At 43.4% G+C, this 24431-nt stretch overlaps 8 protein-coding genes across 8 annotated transcripts; 4 read left to right on the top strand and 4 right to left on the bottom strand.

Annotated features, from left to right (window-relative positions):
* Positions 1 to 34: 34 nt before the first annotated feature.
* On the top strand, positions 35 to 850 carry PAAG_08619 (hypothetical protein; the record flags this gene model as incomplete). The annotated part of the gene is made up of 1 exon (XM_002789404.1): positions 35 to 850. The coding sequence occupies one exon, from the start codon at positions 35 to 37 to the stop codon at positions 848 to 850; it is 816 nt and encodes a 271-aa protein (XP_002789450.1).
* A 2251-nt stretch (positions 851 to 3101) lies between these two features.
* Positions 3102 to 4379, bottom strand: PAAG_08618 (hypothetical protein; the record flags this gene model as incomplete). Its single annotated transcript, XM_002789403.1, has 1 exon — positions 3102 to 4379. One exon carries the CDS (start codon positions 4377 to 4379, stop codon positions 3102 to 3104), a length of 1278 nt encoding a protein of 425 aa, XP_002789449.1.
* Positions 4380 to 9900: 5521 nt separating this feature from the next.
* PAAG_08615 (hypothetical protein) lies at positions 9901 to 10126 on the top strand (the record flags this gene model as incomplete). Its single annotated transcript, XM_015846568.1, has 2 exons — positions 9901 to 9972; positions 10013 to 10126. 2 exons carry the CDS (start codon positions 9901 to 9903, stop codon positions 10124 to 10126), a joined length of 186 nt encoding a protein of 61 aa, XP_015701365.1.
* A 941-nt stretch (positions 10127 to 11067) lies between these two features.
* Positions 11068 to 11900, top strand: PAAG_08614 (hypothetical protein; the record flags this gene model as incomplete). Its single annotated transcript, XM_002789399.1, has 2 exons — positions 11068 to 11490; positions 11547 to 11900. The coding sequence occupies 2 exons, from the start codon at positions 11068 to 11070 to the stop codon at positions 11898 to 11900; spliced, it is 777 nt and encodes a 258-aa protein (XP_002789445.1).
* Positions 11901 to 12908: 1008 nt separating this feature from the next.
* On the bottom strand, positions 12909 to 14056 carry PAAG_08613 (tRNA splicing 2' phosphotransferase; the record flags this gene model as incomplete). Its single annotated transcript, XM_002789398.1, has 2 exons — positions 12909 to 13766; positions 13892 to 14056. 2 exons carry the CDS (start codon positions 14054 to 14056, stop codon positions 12909 to 12911), a joined length of 1023 nt encoding a protein of 340 aa, XP_002789444.1.
* A 724-nt stretch (positions 14057 to 14780) lies between these two features.
* PAAG_08612 (hypothetical protein) lies at positions 14781 to 17944 on the bottom strand (the record flags this gene model as incomplete). Its single annotated transcript, XM_015846567.1, has 4 exons — positions 14781 to 16072; positions 16131 to 16223; positions 16277 to 17254; positions 17377 to 17944. 4 exons carry the CDS (start codon positions 17942 to 17944, stop codon positions 14781 to 14783), a joined length of 2931 nt encoding a protein of 976 aa, XP_015701364.1.
* A 541-nt stretch (positions 17945 to 18485) lies between these two features.
* PAAG_08611 (hypothetical protein) lies at positions 18486 to 19652 on the top strand (the record flags this gene model as incomplete). Its single annotated transcript, XM_002789396.2, has 2 exons — positions 18486 to 18981; positions 19075 to 19652. The coding sequence occupies 2 exons, from the start codon at positions 18486 to 18488 to the stop codon at positions 19650 to 19652; spliced, it is 1074 nt and encodes a 357-aa protein (XP_002789442.2).
* A 1710-nt stretch (positions 19653 to 21362) lies between these two features.
* On the bottom strand, positions 21363 to 23639 carry PAAG_08610 (F-box/LRR-repeat protein; the record flags this gene model as incomplete). The annotated part of the gene is made up of 1 exon (XM_002789395.2): positions 21363 to 23639. The coding sequence occupies one exon, from the start codon at positions 23637 to 23639 to the stop codon at positions 21363 to 21365; it is 2277 nt and encodes a 758-aa protein (XP_002789441.1).
* Between the last annotated feature and the right edge of the window lie 792 nt (positions 23640 to 24431).

Below are 24431 nucleotides of genomic sequence, written 5' to 3'. Positions count from 1 at the left end.
GAACGACACCACCTGTACATCTACATTCCCATCCATGACCTCTTCCTCTCCTATCAACAGTAATTCTGGTGCTCCGCCCGAAACCCACGATTCCTCCTCTGTGATGGAGGGCCCAGACTCTCTCTCACCGTCATCCACGCAGACAACCACTATCTCCCCCAGCGTATCAAACAAAACATCACCTCCTGCCCCTGTTCCGGGAGCAGAACCAACGCCAGCGCAAAACCCCGCTGCTCTACTAACCCAAACCATTCCTGTAATTGGAACCGGTAAAGGACAAGGAACCAGCCCCACCTCGAACCTCAATCTTCAATCCATCCCTCCACCGCCAAAACCAGGTCAAATCCCCTCTCAACCAACTACTCACACCACAACCCCACCTTCAACCCAACCAACGCATACCCAAACCCAAACCCAGCCCCCACCCAGCCAACAATCCCTCTCCCATCCACCAGGCTACATCCAAAACCCCTCTATAAGCGCACCCATCGACCCCTTCCACAAGCACTCTTACCCAGACGGCGCCGCACGTAGATACAACTACAAATACACCACTAACTCCAGTACCACTCCCGCCTTCCCAGTCTCAGGGGGGTCACAACCCACCGCCACAACGACAGCTACAGCTGTAGCGAGTCCAAACGGTGTCCGCGGCAGATGGCGCTGGGACGACGCGCCCGGTGGTGCGGGGGGCAGGTATGAATATGTAACTGATGGGCGCGAGGAAGATGATGAGGGCAGTTGGACTGCTGCGGGTATTTGGCGGTCAACAGTAGATTTGGCGAAGACGGCTGGAAATAAATTGGCGGAGGTTGAGGAGGGTGTTTGGAGGTGGGTTAATCAGCGGTAGAGGGGGGTGGGAGTGGGGGTTGGGGTTGGGGTTGTTTTGGTTTCTTTTCTGGCTAGGGGATGGGTGATCTTTTTATTTTTATTTATTTATTTATTTATTTATTTATTTATTTATTTATTGTAGTGAGAGGTTTTGGGAGAGGGGGAGGGGGGGATGGTTGTATAGTATGGGTGATTTCTTTTGGTTGTTGGTTGGCTATTTTTTGTGTTCTTTGGATATGCGGTGGGCTGGGTTGTTCATTGAGAAATTATTGTTATTATTATCCGGCGATGGTTTTATTTTTGGTATGCTTAGCTGTCAATTCTTCTTCTCTTGATTTAAAGTCAGGATTTCACACCTGTGTCAGGCCCGTCGGGTGTACATGCCCACTGAATATTCTTATTGACCAAATCAAATCTCTTCATCAGTCAGACAATGTAGCTATGAAAAATAATTGACCAAGTCGCAAGTAGATAGAAATTGGTATACTAGTGTTTTTTATTTATCAAGTTCTCTCAGAATGCAGGAACAGATCAAGAATAGTGAAAGGGAAGCATGAACGGCTGCTTTTAAACATAAGAACCTGAAGAATCACCTAGATGCACAGGAAATAAATCCATAAACGGAATTATATATATATATATATATATTTATTTATTTATTTATTAACATTAAAGGAAGTATAGATGTAATAAGTGGTACCTCTATATAGGTAATGGTGGTAGTGGTAGAATTCCAATCGCAAGGACGTAAGTAGAGGGATCGATATTTAAAAGAAGGGTCACAAAACATAGAAGACATGCTCACTCAAAATCAAACTCTCATCAAAAAAGAAATTCAAAAGGACTTCTAGTACTCTCAGTACTGTACAATGAAGACGACCGAGGCAGTATGTGAAGCATGATAAGGTAAAAAAAAAAAAAAAGAAAGAAAAAGAAAAATAGAGAGAGAGATAAGATCCACATGAGAGAAATAAAAGCAAAATCAATAACTCAGTGCAGCACAGTTAAGTTGACCAAGTTATTTTGTTTTTGGCCTCTCTCATTTTTCTAAAAAAATTTTGTCCCTCTCCCTCCCATTTCTCTTTCCATTTGCACCTTTCTCAAAAGAACTTCTCAAATGTCAAATTGATACTCGAGATCCCATCCTTTTTTTCTGTCCTGTGATTTGCTTAATTAGGCCTGCCCTGGACAATGCCCTTGGGCTATTAAGGAGTTAAAAGAAGACAATACAAAGAAAATAAAGGAGGAAAAAAGGACCTGTTAATGGGGAATACGATGAGGCATCAAAGAATGCAATATGAACAGAAAACAAGAAAGCCTGAACAGAAACTTAAGAATTAGGCATGATATGTATGAGCCAAAGAGATGGTGATTTTGGTTTACATCTCAGGTGGGGATCCCAAGGGGTGTTGAATATATCAAATGAACCAGCAAAAGACAAAGACGGAGTATCAAGGGTGCTTATAGCACCGGAGTGGAGAGTATTCGGGAGGATGAGCAACACGGAAAAAAGAAACCTTAAGAGCACAACAGAAACCCAGCTAGGGCGAAGCTGTTACTTCATTTAGTAATTTCAAACGCCTAAAAAAAGTAATCTTCATCTGTCCCAAATGATTTGTGTGTGCCTGGTGTGTCCTAGGGAGTGGGAACCCAATATGAAGGAGATCGATACAGCCAAGGAAGCAAGAAAAAGGACAACTTGAAAAAGCAACGGAACAACAAGTGGCCTCGTGGTAATGCAAATGGGGGATATAGACACTTGAGAAAAATGCACAAAAACAAGGATACAAAAACCACAGAAAAAAAAAAAGGTTGGAAAAAACGCCATTATTTGATGCAGTCACCGAAGGGCATTTTAGCCAGCCAAACCCAATAACGCAACCGCGAAAAGGTTTGTTTTTCCATCCACTGTCCCCATGTTGGTTGATGTTTGTGGATCGAAGCGCGTCGTCCCTTTGTTCCCACCTGAGTTTAATTGGGTCAAACTTTGGGTGAGTGGATACGGGGGAGGAGCATCGGTAAATCGTGATATAGGGAATTATTACAGTAAACAATAAAAAGGTATTATTAGGAAATGGAACATAAAATGGGGTTCAGCCTGGTCCGGTCCGGCCCAACCAAAAAGCAAAGTTTGGATACATGAGAGAATGGTATGTTGAATATGCGGTAATAAGAGCTTGGTAGTGCAGTGCATTGCTTCGTGTTGCGTTGCGTTGCGCGTCGAAATGTTCCTAGTAAACGAATGAAGAGAACTGAAATATAAAACGGAATTACATAGAACCCAGTTTTAGCAGTGCTTCGACCGCAGCGCGTTCCTCGACGCCACCACCAACACCATCCAAAAGGGAAAAATCAATTGGCTGAATAGGAATCCCACCGGGGGAGGATTTGGTCAGGGCCGAATAGGAAGGTCCGCCACCACGATTCCGTCCCCTGAAGCCCTTGGTGTAGGAAGTGTAATGATGGCGGCCATATTTATGATTCATATTGTCGTTGATATTCGTAAAACTACCGCCCTCAGGGACGCTAGTGTAAGACCTAGCCCTGAGGGCGGCTGCTCCAATCTGCGCCCAGTCCTCTTCGTCCGTTAGGTCTGCCTCGTCCCAGTCTCCGTCAATCGGTATTTCATCCTCAGGAGCTTCGGACGAGGAGCAATAAGAGGATGCCCTATCATCCCCGTCGCCGTCGAGAGACATTTTGTCCGCCTCGTGGTCTGCGTAATCGAAATCAGAATGGGAGAATACAGCTGAATCCCCTGCCATGGACGAGCCATACTGGCCGGAACAGTCCCTTATCTTTCGACCAGGAGCAGTGGCCGGGAACTGAATTCTCTCGTGGCAATATGATGATGGCACACTACCAGGAGGGGATGCGGGGTTATCTCCTCCGCTGCTGCTGGGATGTCGGGGTGGCTGGTTACGACGCCGCGCCTCCCACCGGCCCCATCCGACTTTTTCAAATTCGACATCACCATCGACCCCTGCGCCTTCACCATTGTCGTTGCCTCGACCTTCCAGGGCACCCACAACCAGTCTGCGTGCTTTGGCCGGAGGGATCCTGGAGAAACCTGGTACCGACGCGGTCAGGTATCCAATGATGTGTCGTATAGCAAGGGGGCCATGGTTCAAAAGGATGTCGGGGAGATGGTTATTAGCCAGCATTCGTGGGGAGATCGGGTCCGACCCGGTCAGGGAGCTCAGGTTCTCGGCCACCAAGGGAGTATGATGGTGCTGGTCCTGGCTTTTCGCGTGGTCGACAGCGTCCTGCAGGTCAATATCGGAATCCACATGCAGGGAGGCATAGGGAGAGGAATCTGGGAGGTTCGAGTGGAGGTTTTTGAAGCCATTCGAGTATATGTTCGGGGAGACAGAGTGCGGTGGAGTAGGCAACATAGCGGGCTGGCCATGACGATGGTGACGAGTCTGGACAGCCACAAAGCTGTCCCTACCGGAAGCGAAGCCACTGTCACGCGGCTTGGGAATCTCAACGGAGGCGGTCTTGCTAGCAAGAGCCATGGCAATGCTGGACGAAGCTGGACGAGTCGCCATGATTGCAGATATAAGGTGAATTGGTTTTAGTCTGTTGATGATAGCAAGAGTGTCCTGAATTAGCAGTGAGTCACACAAAGTAGGTATACACTTTGCACGCCAAAAAATAGAGACAATGAGGATTAAAAGAAATATTGAAAGAAACATGACCACCAGTCCAAGTCAATACAGATGCAGTGATGAAAAAGACAGGTGCAGTGACACAGCAGGAAGAGACTGAGAAAGACAGAAGATATTAAAACAGTGAATGAGAGTGAAAGAGCATAAAAACATACACCAGTCAAGAATATCCACAGTTAAGTTCAAATGGTTAAACGTGAAGGGGAAAAGTGAAGTCGAGAAGGGCTAGAAGCTCAAGGCTCAAGTAGTATGCGACAAGAAAAAGAGGAGAAGCAAGGATGGAGGTTGAATCACAAATGACGGGGTCTAGCTGACAGGACTGTCACTTGAATAAGATGGAGATGCTAGAAGACGAAATGAAGGAAGAAGAAGAAGAAGAAGAAGAAAAAGAAGAGATAAGCCGAGATAAAAGAAAACCCGGCTTGATTAGATAGGTGAAGAAAGAGAATAAGAAGGGAACACTCGCAGTCTGTGGTGAATTCAGCTGATGGTTGATGACGTTTGATGTTGATGTTGACCAAAAGAAGAACGGAGGAGAGAAAGAAAAAGAAAAGTTGCCCTAACCATGGAGAGTCACGACAAGGTAGCGTGTGTGCAGGTGGGTACTTCCCCATACAAAGAACTGAGGAGAGGTACCTGGGCGTTCATGGCAACAACCCGAACATGGGGTCTAACATCGATGAAGGCGTGCATCGTGGAACTGGCTGTGATTGGCTGCGATCGGAAGGGTAATGTATTATCACGTGATATAGATACCCGCGGGCTCTGGAGTAATTTATCGGTATTGGCCTGTATGGGTATCCCGTAATTGCGAAGCCCGAATTGCGAAGCCCGATGACGAAACACAGTGCTGGGTCTGGGCCCCCCATAATCCCGCACAAAGAGATTGTATCGTGTTTGTATCGTATCCCTCTTAAAGTTACCCCTCACCACGAAAATCAGATGACTCTCTTCTTGTCTCTAGAGGTATTCTGTACCGAGCACTGTATTAGATGTATCTTTAACTAGCGCTACAAATTTCTAGCTGCAAGATAACTAGGGACATCCTCTTATCGTTGCTCGGATTGCCCACGTTGATGAATCCTCCATCCAGATCAGGACGGGAGGCCTGAGAGTTGCCTAGCTGCTAAGGTCGCCAAGGAAGAATAGTGAGTGATTAGCTGAGAGAGACCTGAGTGTATTACTTGATCATGTCAAAAAAAATTTTTTTTTTTTTCCTGCTTCTCCTTTGTATATCACTATCCTATGCCTTCTTTGTCTAGGCCCTGAGGAAACAGTTCTCTTGACTGGCACCAGCAGGCATTGTCAATCATCTAAATTTATCACACCGCGATCAATATGTATGTATGTATGTACAGTTCAACACTTGCATGCTCACATACATTGCAATATTAGTTAACTGTTCTACATCACAGAAAAGATCTCCTGTATCTCACCCACCTGTCCAAACAGGCCTACTTTATAAACACACAACTAACTGACGTAACTAATTCACTCCTACAAGGAAACTCTCTACTGAAACATCATATTCAATCTCACGTGCACGGGCTAAATAATTAATTATGTTAATCATTTTTAACAAGAAAGCTTTAAATCAAGAAAGGCTTGGATGAGTCATTCAAACTTATAAAAATGGTCAATTTACTACTCTGTAACTAGTATTTGAGCTGTTGCTCTAACATAAAATATCACTTATATAAGTTTTTTATAAACTATAGAATTAAGAAATGTATTTAAAAAATTCAACAACATTAAAAACTGATTTCTACAATAAAGAATGTTTACTTTATAAATAGTATTTATAAATAAATAAAATTAATCTCTTCAAATCACTAATGTATGAGATATAATTATCTTACTTTTTTAAATTAAAGTATAGTAAAAAAAACTTAAAAACTTAAATTTATAAACTAATATTTTAATTTATTTAAAAAATATATATAACTATAAATATAATTATTAATAAGTTTTTTGTAAAATTTAAAGATTATATATATTAATTTAAATTATAAAATAATAAATAAAATATTAATTAAATTAATTAAATTAATTAATATTTTTAATTAATTATATATATAATTAAAAAAATAAAATTATTATAATAAATTTAAAAATTAATAAATATAAAAAATTATTTAATTTAAAATTATTTATTTTTATTAAAAATAAATTATATTAATTTTATTTATTAAATTTTATATTTTAAATAAAAATTATATTTTTTAAAAAAATTAAATTTAATATAATTTATTATTTGATTAATTTATAATATTTAATTTTAATTTAAATAACTTTTTATAATAATTATATAATTTAATAAATATTATTTAAATAATATATTTTATATAATATTTTTATTATTTATTTTATTAATTATTATAAAATTTAATATATTTATTTTTAATTTTTTAATTATATTATTTAAATTATATTAAAAATTTTATATTTATATAATATTTTTAACTTATTATATATAAAGTTTTTTAATTATAAATATATAAAAACTTAATTTTTAATAATTTTTAATAATTTATAATAATATTAAATAAATTTATAAATTTAATTGATTATAATAGATAATTTTAAATATAAATTTATATTTAATAAATAAATACTTAATTATATTTTGTATTATTATAATTTAAAAAGATCATTTTCTTTTATTTTTAAATATTATTTATTGAATTAACGTCTTTGTTTTTGTAAATGTCAATTTTTATTTATTGATCTTGACATTTGAATATAGTGAATTCACATAGTTGAATATATAAAGTAATAACTAAAATCTTATATGTTCTAGAAGCAGTTTATATATGAAAATTTCCCAGATTTATATCTCTATAGCTAATAAGAGTCTTTTCTCTTGGTTGAGAATTCCAATGCTAAAGTGGTGGCTAGATTCAATGTTTCCAGTAGAGTATGAGGGTTGGGATGAAGTGGTGAGCAGTTGAGTAGTGGATTACGTTGGTGAACTATTGTTGGTGGCTGGGTTGTTTGGCAGGGAGTTGATAAGCCACAGAACGAACACATTTCTTTTTTTAGAACTATTCCCGTTTTAAGGCAGGCTTAATTACATCATTTCTAATATGCTTGAAACCATGGAAACACAATAAACTTGTTTTCCCTCATTGTTCATTGACCTGGAAAATATACATACCCTTGTGTCACACGGTCTATTCTACGTTCCGAAACTGTGTACAGGGACACCTGAGCATTCCCTCTCTTTTCTCTGTTGCAGTTGACTACCTGTATTTTGTTAACCCACCCAGATGTGATTCTCGGTGGGTCGCGGGAGGATCCGGGGGTTGCGAGTGGGCAAGTGGGAGAGTGGAACTCACCCGAGACGGTATTGCGTCATTTCCAAGCCAAGGTGTCCAGTAACTAGGTTTTGTGAGCATTGTGTCTCCCAAGAACACACATGGTGTAGTTTCCTTCACAACTTAACAGAGACACATAGCCAAGCGAATGATGCAGAAGGGGACCTATTGTATAGCGCTCCAGGGACCTTGCGCTCTGGTCCAACGTCTTTTCAGCCCGCCAAAGGAGGTTACCAATATGGTGTAACTAGATGGAAGCTCGGGCAGGAGTTAACCAAGGGATTGTGTTTCTGGGTACCATGTGGGAAATCTCACAGTCTCTACCATCTCTGTCCACTTACCCCAGAGGCTGCTGCTCGATGCGATAACAGTGACTCACCACCCGACGCTCACCAAATTGTAGGATGGTTATCAATCGTATATAAAATTTGGCTAGCTCCTCCAATGTGAGAAGATGAACCATCCGACAGGCTATGACCCGGAGGCGTACGTTTTTAAGGAAATCTCGTTATTTTTATTTTATTTTATTTTATTTTATTTTTTAGACGAGTGGATGAGTTCACTTCACCACAGGATAGAGTGTTATTCGCATGAAGATCTCATTTTATACGCGCGAAGAGGATCTGTTTGGGCTGTATAAGCAGGATTCTTGAGAACTCCTCGCGAGCTATTCTAGGCGATTAGCCTTTACCTTTTTCTTTCATGAAGAATCAATTGATCTTTCATTCCTTTTTCAGGTTTTTTTTTTTTTTTTAAAAAAAAAAAAAAAAAAAAAAAAAAGATACCCAGGTACTGAGGCTAATTAGCGGATTACTCCCTACCAGCCCTAACTGCAGTGCCTTTTTAAGTGGCTACATTTTTATGTGATTGGCCGCTTATGCAGTGTCGCCCGTGCAAATGGGAGGTTTGTATATCTATCTGATAGCACCTTTCCGACAATTAGAACTGGGAGTAGCAACAGTATAATAATAATATTTCTCGTATATTTCAGCTGTCGCTAGAGCCTTCAGGTGAAATCAGCGCGGAGAGTATTCGGTTCCTCGGAGAGGTTACGTAGGTCATGAAAAGTAAGCCCTGCTAACTTAGTCAACCAGAATGCTCTGTCTTGCCCAAATCCCGGGTCTTTTTTTAGAAATGATTTTTTTTTTTTTTTTTAAAAAAAAAAAAAGAAGATATGCAAAGCCTAATGCATTTAGTCGTTGTCATCCGCGAAGACTGATTGCGTTAAGATATATTTTGAGGAGGGATAATAGGATTGGTGTCGATGCCCAAGTTGACTAATCGTAGGCTGTAACTAACTAAATTAACTAGTTAACTAACTCTGTTTCTCAGCAATAGGTCAGGCAATCCATAGAGTGATTGATTAACTATTATCACAAAGTCCAAAATATCATTGGTAGAGAAGGGCTAGAGCTGACACCTAAAATACTACTCATCGAGATGGAGACTAAAGCCAAAATAAAATTCTGGGCTGAATTGGCTGGTCTGCAGCTGAATTTTATTATTTTTTGTGACATCATTTGGAGTTGAGAGATTTGAGTTTGTTTTTGACGAATGAAGGGTAATGAGTCACATCAATGTCTTCATCAAACAATAGTGATGAATCATTCACTGTTTTCAGGCTCCTTTTTTATGCAGGCAGTTATCTAACTATAGATTGTGCAACTAGCTATTGGTTTGAATTTGCCAATATTGCCCAGAGCATATACAAACACTTAATTTCATCTTCATTTTTCACATTTTTTTCAATATAACTGCAGTCTTAGAAATCATTTGATTTCTCAAATATTTATAATTATTTAATCATTCATTGATGATTATAAATTTACTTTTTTTTATCTGTCAAGAGTGAAAATGAAGCAGATATCATACATGCTCATAACAGGAAGGGCGAAGCTGTTGATGCTAAGAAGATCCAGACTTGATAACACATCTTATAGTGATGAGAAGAGGTAAAAAGATGTCAAATATCTAGCCAATCTGCTGGTACATAATGTGAGCTCTTAAAAGTATCACATCAGCTTGATGAATACACGAAAAAGCCCTCTGAAACTGCTTGACTGCATTAAGTAGAAGTGATCTAAATGAGTGTCTTATTCAAGAGCTCGCAGCGGCATTGGTTACAAGTAATTGTCTCAAAAGAAACTTCAGCCAAAGTAAGTTATCTATCTTAATAATTCTGTCAATCTTGTCAAGGTATATGCCACCATCATCGAGAAGCTTGGTCTATGGAAACAATGGACTCTTGCGTTGCCTATTCCTTCAGCTTGTGGAGCGCAGAGAAGGCCAAACAACCTTCATTCTGATTGAGTTTAGTGTTGAATTCTCAGGAGAGAATTTAGAGAAACAGAGGAGTATACGAAGAACCGATACATCCTGCTTAGATCTATCCAATCTAGATCAATTCATGTGGCTAATGAACATATCCAGGCCTATGACCAGAAGCGGATGCGCGATGCTGAAGATCATCTTCGATCTGCCCCCCCTTCCCAGCTCAAATCTCTTTTTCTACATTGCGTCTGTGATGAATCATTTGCCCTCTTTGATATACAGGGAGTTGTCACACTCAGCACAACAGCTCCTCAGCCCATCTATAATAGAGAAAAAAAAGACCTTAGACCGCATTTGATTTCCGCTCTGGATGACATCGCAGTGTTTCAGAAGTTCATCCAGACGCTGGGGAGTTAATATACCCATCACTATAGTTTTGGTTTACATCACCATCAAGTTTTGAATTACGCACCTGGGGGAAACATCAGCCTTTGTCAAATGCTTCGAGGGCACATTTTTGTGATACCGTGTTGGCAAGGCCTAGTACAAGCCGCTCATCTTCTCACCACATGTTCTACCAGCGATATCGACCAGGATCTCGTCTTCCAACATTTTGCCTTTCTAATGTGTACCTGCACAAAAAGCTATGCGAAGATGTACGCGCTATTGTGAGCGTTACGATTTATTATGGTCCTGTGACTTGTTTTGAATAGCCTAGCTAAGATTCGGGGCTCAAGGATCAAATTCAGGTGTGGAGAGTTCACTTCAACTTCTCAGCTAGGGTGGGGCCGTTGCCTGCTACGACCGTTACATGATAATTTGTGCACCTCATTCGCAACAAAGACATATAACTAGTCAATCCTCCTGTAGATACGGCGCAAATCAAAATTCGAATTTTGCTACTCTCGAGTTGAGATAAACATTCAATTTCAACTCTAAATTTGCCCCCTTTTCTCACTTTGGCGAAGAAAAGAAAAAATATGGCATCTAAACGCCCCTTCTTCGTCATCGTTCCTGCTGGATCCCAGAATCCCACCCACTACGGTTACCTTTCTCATCTCCTCCAGCTCGCGGGGTATCCCACTTGCTCAGCTCTGCTTCCCTCTGTGGGAGCCTCGGGAAGGGTCTCCGTTGAGGATGACACGACTTTTATCCGGCATAAGATGCTTCTGCCCATACTGGAGGTCGAGGAGCATGATATCGTCCTTATCATGCATTCGTATAGTGGTGTACCAGGCAGTGCTGCTGCGCAAGGCTTGGGCAAGGTAGAGCGCACTATGCAGGGTAAAAAGGCAGGTGTAATTGGACAGATTTTTATTGCGTCGATGCTGCAAAAGGGAGGGGATGGAACGGATATTTTGACTGCTGCTGGCGGGAGTTTTCCACCACATATTAGGCCTGATGTAAGTTCCAATACTTGCAGTTTCTCTAGTTCAATGTTACTGAAGGCTCTCTGTAGCCTGAGGCCAACGTTCTTCGATGCGATGACCGCATTCCAGTCCTCTACCAAGAGGTCCGCAAGGATCTAGCGGACGCAGTAGCTGCATCGACGATGGCGCAGGGCATGACAGTCTTTACAACTCCAAGTCCAAGAGCGACGTGGGACAGCAAGGAGTACAAGGGACGCGTGGCATATATCCGGGCCTTGAACGATACTAGTATTCCTCTATCAATCCAGCAGATGCTGATTGACAACACTGGTATAGAGTGGATTGTCAGGGACATGGAGAGTGATCATTCTCCGCAACTTTCGCATCCAGATGAGCTTACAGCAACGTTGCTGGAGTTGGCGAAGAAATTTGAAACCCTTTAAGGGGGCAATGCAGGATCGAATCCTGGCAGCTTGTATACCTCACCTCTCTGTAAGGGCCTCTTTATTTACTATCCATGGCTTTACGCCGTTTACTAACTGAGTTCCTATAGAGTACGCTTCATTTGCCCCCAATTTTTTTTATTTTTATTTTTTGGCTTATATATCCTTCTTTCATTGATAACTACAGCCTGCGGAGTATATTAATCTTATTTTAAATTAAGTCTTGACTGAATTCCGATCCCTCAATTAGTTATGAGTATATGGCGTTTCATATTGAATGGAAAATGAAACTTTCATGGACCCTTCTCTTTACACTGTATTAACAGCACTCTCATAAAACAACAATTTGCTTGCATCAATAATCTTTTAAAGATTGACTACTACTACTCTGCTATATATTCTGTCTTTGCGTTGGTACACAAAAAGTCATTAAAATATGTCTAATTTATCATCTCATACGATGAGATATTTATCTCATTTTTGATTTCATTTAATACCTTGTTAGTGTGATGTGGGTGGTTAAAAGTGTATATCCACCACCATCACTTGAGTAGAATTGGACCCAACTTTTTGTAATATTTTCTTCATTTTTATTATTTACTATTTCGATTTTTTGGGAGAGCGATTATGCTGTTCCATGGCTGCATATGAATCCAGATACCACTGTATAATGCTGTGTATATAGTGGGTTGCAGTTGTGACAGAAAGCCCATCAATAATTTGAATTTGAGTAGCTAACAATAGGAATCAAGCCAATGTGAAACCTGCAAGGGGAAAACCAGATTGGTGGGGATATCGCGGCTTGGGTGGTGGTTCGAATAAAAGAGCCCGGCAGAGGGTATGGATCCCTCAGATAGAGCCTCCTGAGCGGAGCGGAAGATCGATTCCCTGGGAAGGCCTCGGCCAGAATAACATATAGATTGTGCTATATAAGTTCACAATCCTCCGTATCATATATCATCTGTCTTTTCAGCATCCATCTCCGCCTCCACTCTAAGCCTTGGAGCCCTATCCCTCCCCCTTTTCCCTGCCTTCGCCACTCTCTCCGCTTTTACTTCCTCTTCCTCTTCCTCCCCCGCCCGCTCCCCCCTTCGGAGTTTTCGCCGTCATCATCCAATCCGGCGTCTCCTTCATCAATCCTCCCATTTCCCTATCCCACAAAACACCCAGACCATTCTTCCTTTCGACAACAAGATCAAAAAACTCAAGCCCGACAATTTTCCTCCCATCCCCATCCATATCCAAACCCTCACTCAAAATAACCCCATTCTCACTCCTCCAAAACGGCACCCCGGCCTCTAACGCTTTCTTCAAATCAATGTATATCAATATCTGCGCATCAGCTCGCATTCCAGAAATCACTCCACCACGACCAGGTGCCATGGTTACAACATGTCCCCCACGTCCCTCAGGTAATACGCTGGATAACGGAGGGCCTGTAGCGAAATGTACATGGTTTCTATTCATGCATTTTAGACCCCCCGAAACTAGAATGGAAGGCCAGGCGCCGTGGTAGGTGCCGTGCACTACGGTGTCCGGGAGGGGTGGGGTGGAGGGGGCTGCATTAGTGCCATCGGTAAGGGAGAGCCTTTGGAGTAGGGAGGACGCTTCGACGGTTTTTATGCTGTGACCTTGCGTGGCGCGGATGAGGTAGTGGGAGGGCTCAGGGTCATTGGCGGTCAGGGCTAGGGCGGTCGCGGTTCTGCTTGCAGTAGAAGCGGAGGAGTCTGTGGGTGTCGCAGTGGCGGAAGGGGAATTTGAAAGAGGTTCATATAGGAGGCCAAATCGTTGCTTGTCGGAAGTTGAGACGGCGCTTAGGATTTCCGGGAGGGTGACCTTTAAGGATTTTAATTTCCTCCATGCTAGCTATGTAGCGCGGTTAATAGATATAAGTCGCATTAGCCAAGTTCTTTTATATCTTTCTGAAGTCCTAGTGCATGGTGAGGAGGGCGGAGACCTAAAACGTGAAGGAGATAATAAGCCAAACATACCACGTCCGCCACATTCGCATACCCATGACTATCGATCTTGACACCTTCTTTCTCCGCTGCGTGTCGTAAGATGTAACTTAATGTTTTGGATACAGTTACTTCCCGACTGGGCCCAGAGCGTCCCGATCCTCGTCCGCGATCTCGTCCACGACCGGAGTGGGACATGCACGGCAGTTTTACTTTACTGTTCTTCTAAGAAGCCCAGCCTGCTGGAATGAATAGGTGTGGAACGACGTCTTTTTTCAGTTTGCCAAAGAGATTTGCCCTTTCCCCTCCCTATATTAATAGCCCTAACAGAAATGCAGCCTTCCTAAATCGAGTTGATGTATGGAGTAGGTTTTGAGTTGGGGGATTTATTGGAAGTGCTTCATCAATCAATGAGCCATGTAGAATCGCAATCAGTACACTGCGTTTGCTTTGATACAGAGAATACTGGAGAATGAAACTCCAAGACCCTTTCTGCCGACCGTATGTTCTTGTATGAGAGCTGTAATAGCATAGTGGCGTCTAATGAGCTTCGTTGTTGGGTAACTATTGGTGGGTATTACGAGCTTCAACAACGGCAAATATCTAGCCCCACTAAATAGTTATATAATTCCGCCCCTGGGGGTTTCCCATGGCTATGAGAAAGGAACTGTCAAGAGTCACTGATATATAGCTGCCTCTAGTTACAATGCTCTACAGACGTTCTACGTCATCATCATTACCATCGACAGGGCAAATGTAATCCAAATCAATCTCCACCAACACGTGATGTATCGAGGGGTCCAGGGGTATCTAATAAAATTCCATAACCAAGACTTTCAGATCATTCAGTTAGCTAACAAATAAAATACCAGCCAAATCAAGCAGACGTCAATGTTGCAAGACACCAATGAATCCTATAAAATCAACTTCCTCGATCACAGATACAGCTGCATTCTGCAACAGGGCAGATCCTATGCTTTTGGAACCAGTCCCTCGCATGGTTGGCATGGAATCCATGGTTACAATTGATGCAAAAGACCACGAATCTTTGCATAACATCATCCCTCTGAGGTTTCCCATTGCCTTGTTGTTTCCCCGTAGTATCGCTCGTAACCGCAGCTCTGGACATGGGATCTATGGTGCCTAGCCACAATGAACAAATTCCGCATCTGGGCATATGCCGCCCACACTTTGGACACACAGTGCCTGACATAGATGTAGTACCCAGAGGGCTTCCTGACGTTGAATGAGAGGCCTCCATGCTGATCGATTGGTTGACTGGGGATTCGGTTCCATCTTGCTGGGAAAGAGGACGGGTGCAATAGTTGCATATTAAACTAATTTGTTGTGGAGGAGGTTTTACCAGACTCCTGCCATCCCAGGTCGCCGCCAGCTTTCGGGATTCAACATCAAACCTGGCCCTATTAAGCTGGAGTTTCCAGGAATTCATTTGCCGTCGATACGTTTCTCTCCAGGCTTTGAATCGTGTACTATTCGGTAGATCTGTAATGAATCGTGGGACGGTATGGCTCATGGCGAGCCCCGGAGTTTGAATGTCGCCAAATTTATTGATGTATGATTGAAATAGGTCCATCGCGGCATGGTCGAGGCCTGTGAGGATCACCCCTTCAATATCCCCCTGGCGTATCACATCCATGGTCACGTCCCGCAAGTAAGATGCAAGTTCTTTATCTGGGAGCCAGCGGAGAGCAACCTCCACCCGGTACCTTAGAGGAAGGGTGGCTTCCTCAATCACAGAATTCCAGTCACCTTTGCTCACAAAGGCTAAAATAGCCCGGGCAAAGGGATCTGTAAGCTCCTGCGCAATCTCCGCACAAGTTTCCTCCCAGTCTGGATCAGGTTCTCCCTTCGTTGCGCCAGCTATAGCCATGGCGAGAAGTTTATGCGCTTGACTAGGCTGGTTTCTTCTAAGGGTCATGTAAGCCAACTTTGGCTCATCTTGGAAAAGAGCCATGGCGGCAGCCTTAGTATGTTGTCGATCTTCGACAAGTTTATTCACTGTCACCTCCAAATCCGCGGTAGACTCTGCAGCTCCAATAATGTGGAGGCACAGCTTACGGTGGGCAGGGAATCGAGAGCTGCATCCCTTGCCCTCAGGAAGGTGAAGTTCCTGGACGAGGTCTAGAATGAGAGTATTTACATCGATAGTTTGATCCAGATCGGAACTAAGCATGCGATTCTTGAAACTCTGGCCTGCATTAATGTCAGAAATCTGGCGAAAACATAGATTTTTATTAGGGGCAACTCTTACCAAGCCTATTATTCCATATGCTGTACACACCTAGATAGTTCATGTCAACAGAATGGATTATCATGCATTCGCTGGACGAGTTTGTTTGGGCGCCTATTTAATTAGTCTGCTGTAAAATCAACGGAAAAAGAAAGCGGAGCACGTACGCCCTACCCAATCCCAAAATTCTAGAAGCCCAGGATCCTTAGACACTAATGCTTTATTCCTCTCACTGTCGACGAGGTAACCCTCCTTGCATCGCAGCCGAGCGACTGACATCCATCTCAAGGCATCATGAACTGTAAGCGGAGAACCAAATGTTCCCGCTGACAGTGATCTCTCCCAGCTTTCTCGGCTGGACAGACATTGAATAGTACCGGGATCGGCGGTAATAGGATCGGGCAGGCTTTGGTTGTCACTAGTTTTATCTTCAGTTTTAATACCTGAAGTATCATTTGATGGAGTGATAAGAGGTGCAGAACGGCTTTGTATTCCTTGTACCACTTGGGATATTCGTGATGGATGTTCTGTTAGGGCGGTTATAAACTTCAAATTGGATTCATGTTCTGCAACCATCCCCCGAGCTAACACGCACTGGGAGGAAAGGTCCATGGGGTACGGCGGTGACGGAAGTGTGAATAAAGCAACAGACCTATTGGCCAAAATGGTAACAGCAGTCGGTTCATTTAACGCGCTGAAGTTTAAAAAATCAAAAGCTGCTACTTTCCGCGAATCGTCATTACTTTGGTCCTGAGGAAAGTAAGGATTTCGAAAGTTTCGGACAGATTTTGTATATAGTTGCTCTGGATAAATTTTGGCCGAATCTTGGCCCAGTGTTTGCTCAAGTGAAGTCCGGTTTTCTTCCGAGATATATTCTTTGGCAATGTCATATGCCTTGAATTCTCCAGCACTTGACAAGGCCCCTAGACGACCCCTTTTTGTTCTAGAGAACCGAAGACTCCATATTGAGGATTTCGAGTCAATGACATTCTTGAATTCCAGGGCTGCCGACAGTTGGCTGGAGTCCGTTGTGGCCATGGCCGCGGATGAAAACCGAGACCCTGAACGGCGGTCCCAAATACGGATGGAAATATCACCAGAGGGATTGCACGACGCAATGTAATTTTGATCCAACCAATCGATTGCTAGATTATGCACACAACAGGTGGAAAATTGCAAGGACGGGTTAACTAAACCCTCTATACACAACAAAATACGTACGTCATTAGCTAGGTAAGATGTTTTGAAGGCGGTGAGGATCGCATACCCCGTAAATCATAAATTCTGACGAACTGGCCATTGACTCCCGTAACCAAGGTATCAGGTTGGTCCTTGAAAAACTTGATGCTGGTAATGGGCTCAGAGCTTGCGAGCTTTCTCAAAGGTTCTAAACCTTGCCTGTCGGATCCGTAACCTCGGGTACTGCTCACTGAGAGGCGCTGGTTGACATCCCAGATATTTAAACAGAAATCGTTTCTCACCTTATCCAGCCCAGCTGCTAACAGACCCCCCTTAGTGCTGAACGCAACAGCATTACAGTACCTTTGATTCCGGATGGGGAAGACAATTGGATTTTGGCTATCATCGTCCATGCGAAGGATAGCTGCCTCTCCCGATGCTTGACCAACCGCGACGAGAGATTCGTCAACTGGAGACCAGTCAAAGGCACGGAAGGCAGGGATCTTGGAATATGAGGCAAGGACATCGTAGTTCAAGCCAGCGCTATCTCCAGAGGTCACTCTGCATAACTTGAACGATTTACCCGATACATCGACATAGAGGAATCTTTGTTCGTCGGTATTGGAGTTTGGCGACCAACGGATTGCCGTCTCCATTTTGCTCATTTGGCAGTACAGTTCATATCACACAAATTGTATAATCGTTCAGCCAGGGTCCAATGCCATTATGCCCGCGAAATTTAGAAAATGAGGCGCGAAGTCTCGGAAACATCAAGAAGTAGAGGCCCATGAAGAGTATCGTCGCGAAAGCGACGTTCAGTCCTGGAGCTTTGATACTGCGCCCCTATGATTGGCTGGCGCAATTGGTGCGCACGGGAACGCAAAACGGCCCGACGCTGATTTCGTTTATGTAACTTAGTTAGGATGACTAATCTGCGGGATCTCAAATAACTATCTTGTTAACTAACTATGATTTTTGGATTGTTTAAGAGAATCTCAAGTCCCGAGGATCAGACAAGACTTTGATTTCTTTCCACTTTCCAACCGGGCAATTAGGAGTAACAGCGTTGGGTTATCTATGATCACGATCGCCAGACCACATTTCTGGCGTATGATCTAAGTTGATTTTAGCCACTTTATAGCTGTCGTTGGTAACCCCGAAAAGCCACTACATTCAGCCTGCGATAAACAAATCCCCATGGATTCAAGTCGGGATCAGGGAAAGCGGAAGGATGCCGGAGATGATTTTATTCCTTTAGTACCTTCGAAGCGACATAGAGGGAATGATCTCGATCCGCAAGAAGCGTTCCCATCAGAACGGGACGAGCGTCTCAACCACCAAGATGGAAAAGACCTGAATAGTGAACCCCGCAAACGGCACAGCAATCCTCAGATACAGAGTCTAAAGTCACATAAAACCTCCCAGTCACGGCGAGATGTCCGTGTTTCTTCTACCGGACGAGCTTCAGCGAAGCAAAACCGTCCCCGCGAACTAGACCTGCCCTCCGCAGGCGAGCTCAGGAACAGGATTAGAGACATCAAACGTCTTTTAAAACGCGCCGATCATCTCCCACCTGGCGTGAAAATAGAGAAAGAAAGAGCGCTGATTGGATACGAAAGAGATTTGGAAATTGTTGAGTCTCGAAAGAATCGAGCTGCAATGATTAAGAAATATCATTTTGTTAGGTTTTTGGGTATGTTTCAAGACCGCACTGGCGAATATTCATCAATACTTTACTTTCGCAAAGCCATGTAAATGCTAAATTGCGTACGTATCCCCACTCTAGAACGAAAAACTGCTACTCGACAGCTCGCAAAACTCATAAAACAGAAAAAGTCCCTCACCAAATCAAATCCAAATCCAAATAAACAAGAGCTCGACGCGCTCGAAAAATATATTTACATTACTGAGGTCGACCTCAACTATGCTATATACAGCCCCTTGACGGAGAAATATATATCCCTCTACCCGAACCAACACCGTGACAAGCAGTCGGCTCCGGAGCAGGAGAATCCAAAGGTTACCGTCAATAATTCTGGAGAGAAGCCACCGCTGTGGTACGCGGTAGAGCAAAGTATGAAGGATGGTACTCTCGACCTATTACGGGAGGGGAGGCTGAAAATTGGCATTTCAGGGCAGAAAAAGACGGCGAAAAATTTGTCGCTGCCGGTTATGGGACGGGAGAATGAGCCTAGCAAGAGAGCTTTATCGACGGCGGAAACAGATATCAAGAAATTTGGGAAGAAAATCAAAAAGGAAATGAACAAGGAGGTGTTCTCCAAACATTCAAAAATGGATGTGGATATTGCTAGAGATGACAACGATAACGATGACGATAGTGACGGCGGGTTCTTTGAGGAATAATTTACATATTATCGGTGAAAGTTCATGCGCCCACTCTTGATCTCATGTCCTCTTCCCCTTATTTACAGCCACACCTTGATGCTCAGTCAGCACCCGCGCCAGAACCTAACGTACGCAGAACGTCAGGCGTGTTTTTTATATCAGTTTAATAAATACCCATCGAAGTACAAGATTCACCCACATCATTACCAACTATTTCATCCTATCTACATTCTATTTACATACCCACCTCATCTTATCTGCTGTATTGCCACTGTTCGTCCTTTCGAAATACTCCAGGGTTTGTAAAATTGGACACCCATAGTTTACTTTACATGCACTCCTAACCCCTAACCCCCAAAAATTTATCAAAAGAAGCAGCATGGCAGTCAGGTGGAGTTTCTCCCCTGTTTACTCCTTCAAACCAAAGAAAAGGATATTGAAGAATAGGAGAGATAAAACGAGCGGAAGACTCCTATTCCATTCTAGATATCAAGTCGCATATATAATTTGGTGGGTCGACAAACATTCCAGGGACGAAGTGATGCAAGTATGTCAAACAGGCAGCAATAGATAAGGGTGAAACATAAAGCTACTTGAGAAGGGGAAATAGGAATATTGAAGAAAGGAGCGCGAGGGTGAAGGTGAAAAAGGAAAACCGGCCAGATTTGGATTGAGGATGACCTTCTACCCCTGTTCTTCATGCTGCTTGAAGGCTTGAATAGTGGATGGGGGAAAAGAATATGCATGTATGCGCCTAATTTAAAATTGAAGCTTTGGGTGAAAGAAGTACAATCCATGGATAACAATCAGGGAGGAGAGAAAATGAGTGGGGAGACACTAGTTACATCACAACTCCCTAACAACATCCATCACTAGTTATTCCTTGCAAAAGTGAAACATTTCAAAATAAAAATAAAAATAGAAATAAAACAAATTAAAATAAATGAAATTATAATAGTAATAAAAACATGTACATGTACATATATATAACAAAAGTAACAATGAAAATCAAAGCACACCATTGACGCAGCAATCACTCATGTACACATGTTACCAGCTGAACCTATCGCTAAATCATCCTAACTTTCACTCCTGTTTTTGTATCCCATTCTACCATCCGATCAGTCATTCCCCCTTTTCCATATCCACCCATCCCTGTATATATGTACGAAGTACTTCGCAATCGTGAAGCACGTAGCCAGGCGGTTTTACTAGCATTGATGTATGCACAACACTTCTGCCATTCATCCATTCATTCAGCCAAAGTAATCAGTAAGCAGGTCATCCATCACCGAGTTCCAGAGACCCAGATATTGCCATCATGGAAATGAAGTAAACGGCGACGGAAATCCGTATACCAACTAGTTATATTTAGGAACACAACTGGCAGAAGAAAATATACAACGAGAGAGACAGCGATTATCTGGAACAATGATAGGCGAAGGAGGCGTCAAAAGGGAACAGTGAGTAAATGCATAAGCCATATATATGCAAAACTTAGTATGAAAGCAAGACAGATGATGGAGAGGAATCCGGCCTGAAAATTTAATTTCGAAGAACAAATAGGGAAAATAAGAAGACAAGTAAAATATAATAAAAAATAAAAAAAATAAAAAAAAAAAAATAAAAAAATTGAAAATAAGAAAAACAAACTTGACCAAGCAGTGAAAGCTTTCTTCAAGTCCCAGAAATTCCATTCCATTCCCAACCCAAAACCTGCAACCAAATTCACATGATCACACATCCTCCACTCCTAGCCCTCCTTCTCCTTCCTCCCAACGGCGCTAACCCCGCAGGCCCATACGCACTCTCATCCCCATCATCCTCTTCAGTATACATGCGTTCCACCTCCCTAGCTCTCCTCCGCCTCCTCCTCGCATCAACCCCTCCAGCCCCATCAGCCCCCGCCTCTTCAGTCGCCATCATATAATCCGCCCACTTGCGCTCAAGCCTCATAGCACCCGCTAAGTTCCCACGCAGCACGCGCTTCGTGTGTTCGTTAACCATCATCTGCCAACCGTAGAAGCATTTCAGGTCTATGATTTCTTTGGGGTATAGGATGGTGGCACTGGGGGGGAAGGTGGACGGGTCGTCGGTTATGGTTATGGGGTGAATGTTGTAGGGTGTATGGGGTAAGAAGGTGGTTGTTGAGACTGTGGTAGTTGTATAGGAAGAGGGTGTGGATGAGAGAGATTGGCTGGATTCGGTAGGGGATTTGGCAGTGGTGGGGGGATTGATGGCTCGCTGGCGGGGGACGTATGTGTTGCTGGACAGCACTTCGCGGACACCGGCCCAGGTGACATTTCCGCAGTCGAAGACGGCGACTCTGAAACCCAGTTTTGGGAAGCTATTTCCAAATCCGCGCTTGCGGGCTTGACTGCAAAGTTCCATGAGAGTGAGATCGGAGACCCTTGTGTTGTCGAGATCGAGGGAGCGGATGGAGGAGCAGTTTTTTAGCAACTGCAGCACTCCAGTATCACCTATTCTTTCGCAGAAGCTGAGGTTTAGATGCTGCAGAGTTGCAGCGCATGGCGCTTTGGACAATTCAATGAGAAAGGTGTTAGTTAGCTTGTCCAATTCCTCGAGATCGAGATGCGTAAGGCGTGGGGTGGAGCGGAGGACATCTAGGAGCGCTTCATCCCCTATATTAGGACATTGTGAAAGTTGCAGCCCTTCCAACAAGGGAAGGTTGTGCGCAAGACTTTTGATTCCCACATCAGTCAGGGATCGGCAGCGAGATAAATCAAGATGCTTCAGCTTCCGCGGTGGTACGACAGCTCGGTCTGTTAAGAGATCTATTTCCGGGTTAATACCTTCCATAAGGATCTTCAAGCTCATATCTGATAGAGAGGAACAATGGGATAGTATCAGTCTTTCAAGGCTATTTTCTTCAAATAACTGCTGCTGCAGCTGGTGGTTGTCAAATCCGGAAAGTTCATTAACACGTAAATCCCTAAGATGAGGACAGGAAGCAACAATTCGTTTCAAACCCTTCGCATCCACCCCCTTGCACCAAGAAATGTCGAGGAGCTCCAAATTGGGACAGCTTTGGGAAATAATTCTCATAGAGCAATTGTTCACTATTGCCAGTCCGGACAGATCGATATGGACCAGCTTGGGATTCTTCCTGAGTAACAAATGAAGCGTGTTCCGGTCAATCCTGGAATCCCTGATGCAAATGTTGGCGAGATTCCGACAAACATCAGCTATTCGTTCTCCATGAGACTGCCATGCGTCTTCCAGCTGGGTGCATCCACGAAGATTCAAGTCTCTCAGAAAGGGGCCTGCAGCGGTAATAACTTTTACCAACGCCTCACTTGGAATATCAGTGTAGTAGGTCGATGCATCTAGTCTTGCCCATAGCTGCCCATCAAAACACATCTTGTTCCACGATTTTGATACTCGAGAGCATCTGAAGAGATCTTTGGCGGGGAGATACTGTAAAATAGCCATTTTGATTTCTTCCGGCATATCTGCCCAGAATTCAAAGTGAGACTTTTGCGGTGGCGCCGTTTCCCCGACGGCATCTTTCATTTCACAACTATCTTCGTCAACCTCCATTGAACTAGGGAGTATGCCGCTTCTGGATGTGGGCCGCACATCTGCGGGGAGTGGTACAGTAATTTGGGGCCAGCTATTGGCCGCAGCAGCAACAGCAGTGTCCGAGAATACCATTCGGATTGGGGTGTTGTTCTCGTCCTGCACCGTTTGCCTATCTGAAGGGATATTATTTGGTGCAGTGGATAGGCACTTATAGATCTGTGGTGAGCTTGAGTTGCCAAAGCATTGTGAATATGACGGTGAGCTTAGAGAGACACAGGACATGGAAGGATTCCCAAGACGCCGAGAGCCAAGGGAAGAAGAACGTTTTCTGCCTGTTCGTACAAGGGAAGGACTTGATGACATTCGCTGCAGTCCTTTTAGGAGTCTCTGATGACCCTTGAGTTTGGTAGGGGTGCCTGGCTGGTTATCTCCTGACGATCCAGAGCTCATTGATGTTGCCATACCGGGAGATTTCCCCTCCTCGTTGGGAAGCGTGGAGGCCAATGTGAGTCGTGTCCGTCTGATTTATTATAATGCAGAGTGCGATCGAGTTTGGGGATGTAGATTAGGTACGGAATATGGCTTTCAACAGCCACCACCGGCGGGTGAGGAGATGAGACAAAGGGGGATGCGCAAGAAGGATACAGGGGGGAACGGAAACGACGGATAGGTTTGTTGTATATCGAAACCAGCTCGATAGCATACAATAAAAGATATAAAGAGAATACAGGGATAAAGAAGCTCCCAGGGCGCACAGACGGTCTAGAGTTTAGCTGGGACACAGGTGTCTCTACTGCAGTCACCGACATGCATAACCAGCGAGGAGATGAAGTTGGCAACCAGATGACGCAGGAAGCCCAACCCACGACCCAAAGGGGTAAAGAGAAACGACCTCCGGCAAGTCTGCTGCGTCTTATGGAGGTAGGATGATTGAATTGAGGAGAGAAAAAGTGTAGGGAGAGAGGGAGAGAGGTCAGTCTGCGGTTAGACTTAAAAAGAAGACGGGGGACGGTTGGGGAAGTTGATGAGGTCAGTCACTATTCTCCAACAACGGAACCGAGTCAACCTTAATTAATGAGTGTGTACTGTTTGGCCACGGGATGGGAAAGAAAATTAAGATCGAAAGAAACGGTAAAACGCGGAGAGGGGGCAGAACAGATCGGTGCTCTAATGGGCGGAGATAGGAAAGCGGAGATGGATAGGGAGAGATCATGTATTCATAGGCAGCTGGTTAGTAGTGGTGGGGTCAGAGGA

This window comes from Paracoccidioides lutzii (assembly GCF_000150705.2).
Source record: "Paracoccidioides lutzii Pb01 unplaced genomic scaffold supercont2.41, whole genome shotgun sequence".
In the NCBI taxonomy this organism is placed as follows: Eukaryota; Fungi; Ascomycota; class Eurotiomycetes; order Onygenales; family Ajellomycetaceae; genus Paracoccidioides; species Paracoccidioides lutzii.
Note: the sequence above shows the minus strand (reverse complement) of the source record. Positions and strands in the feature narration are given on the sequence as shown.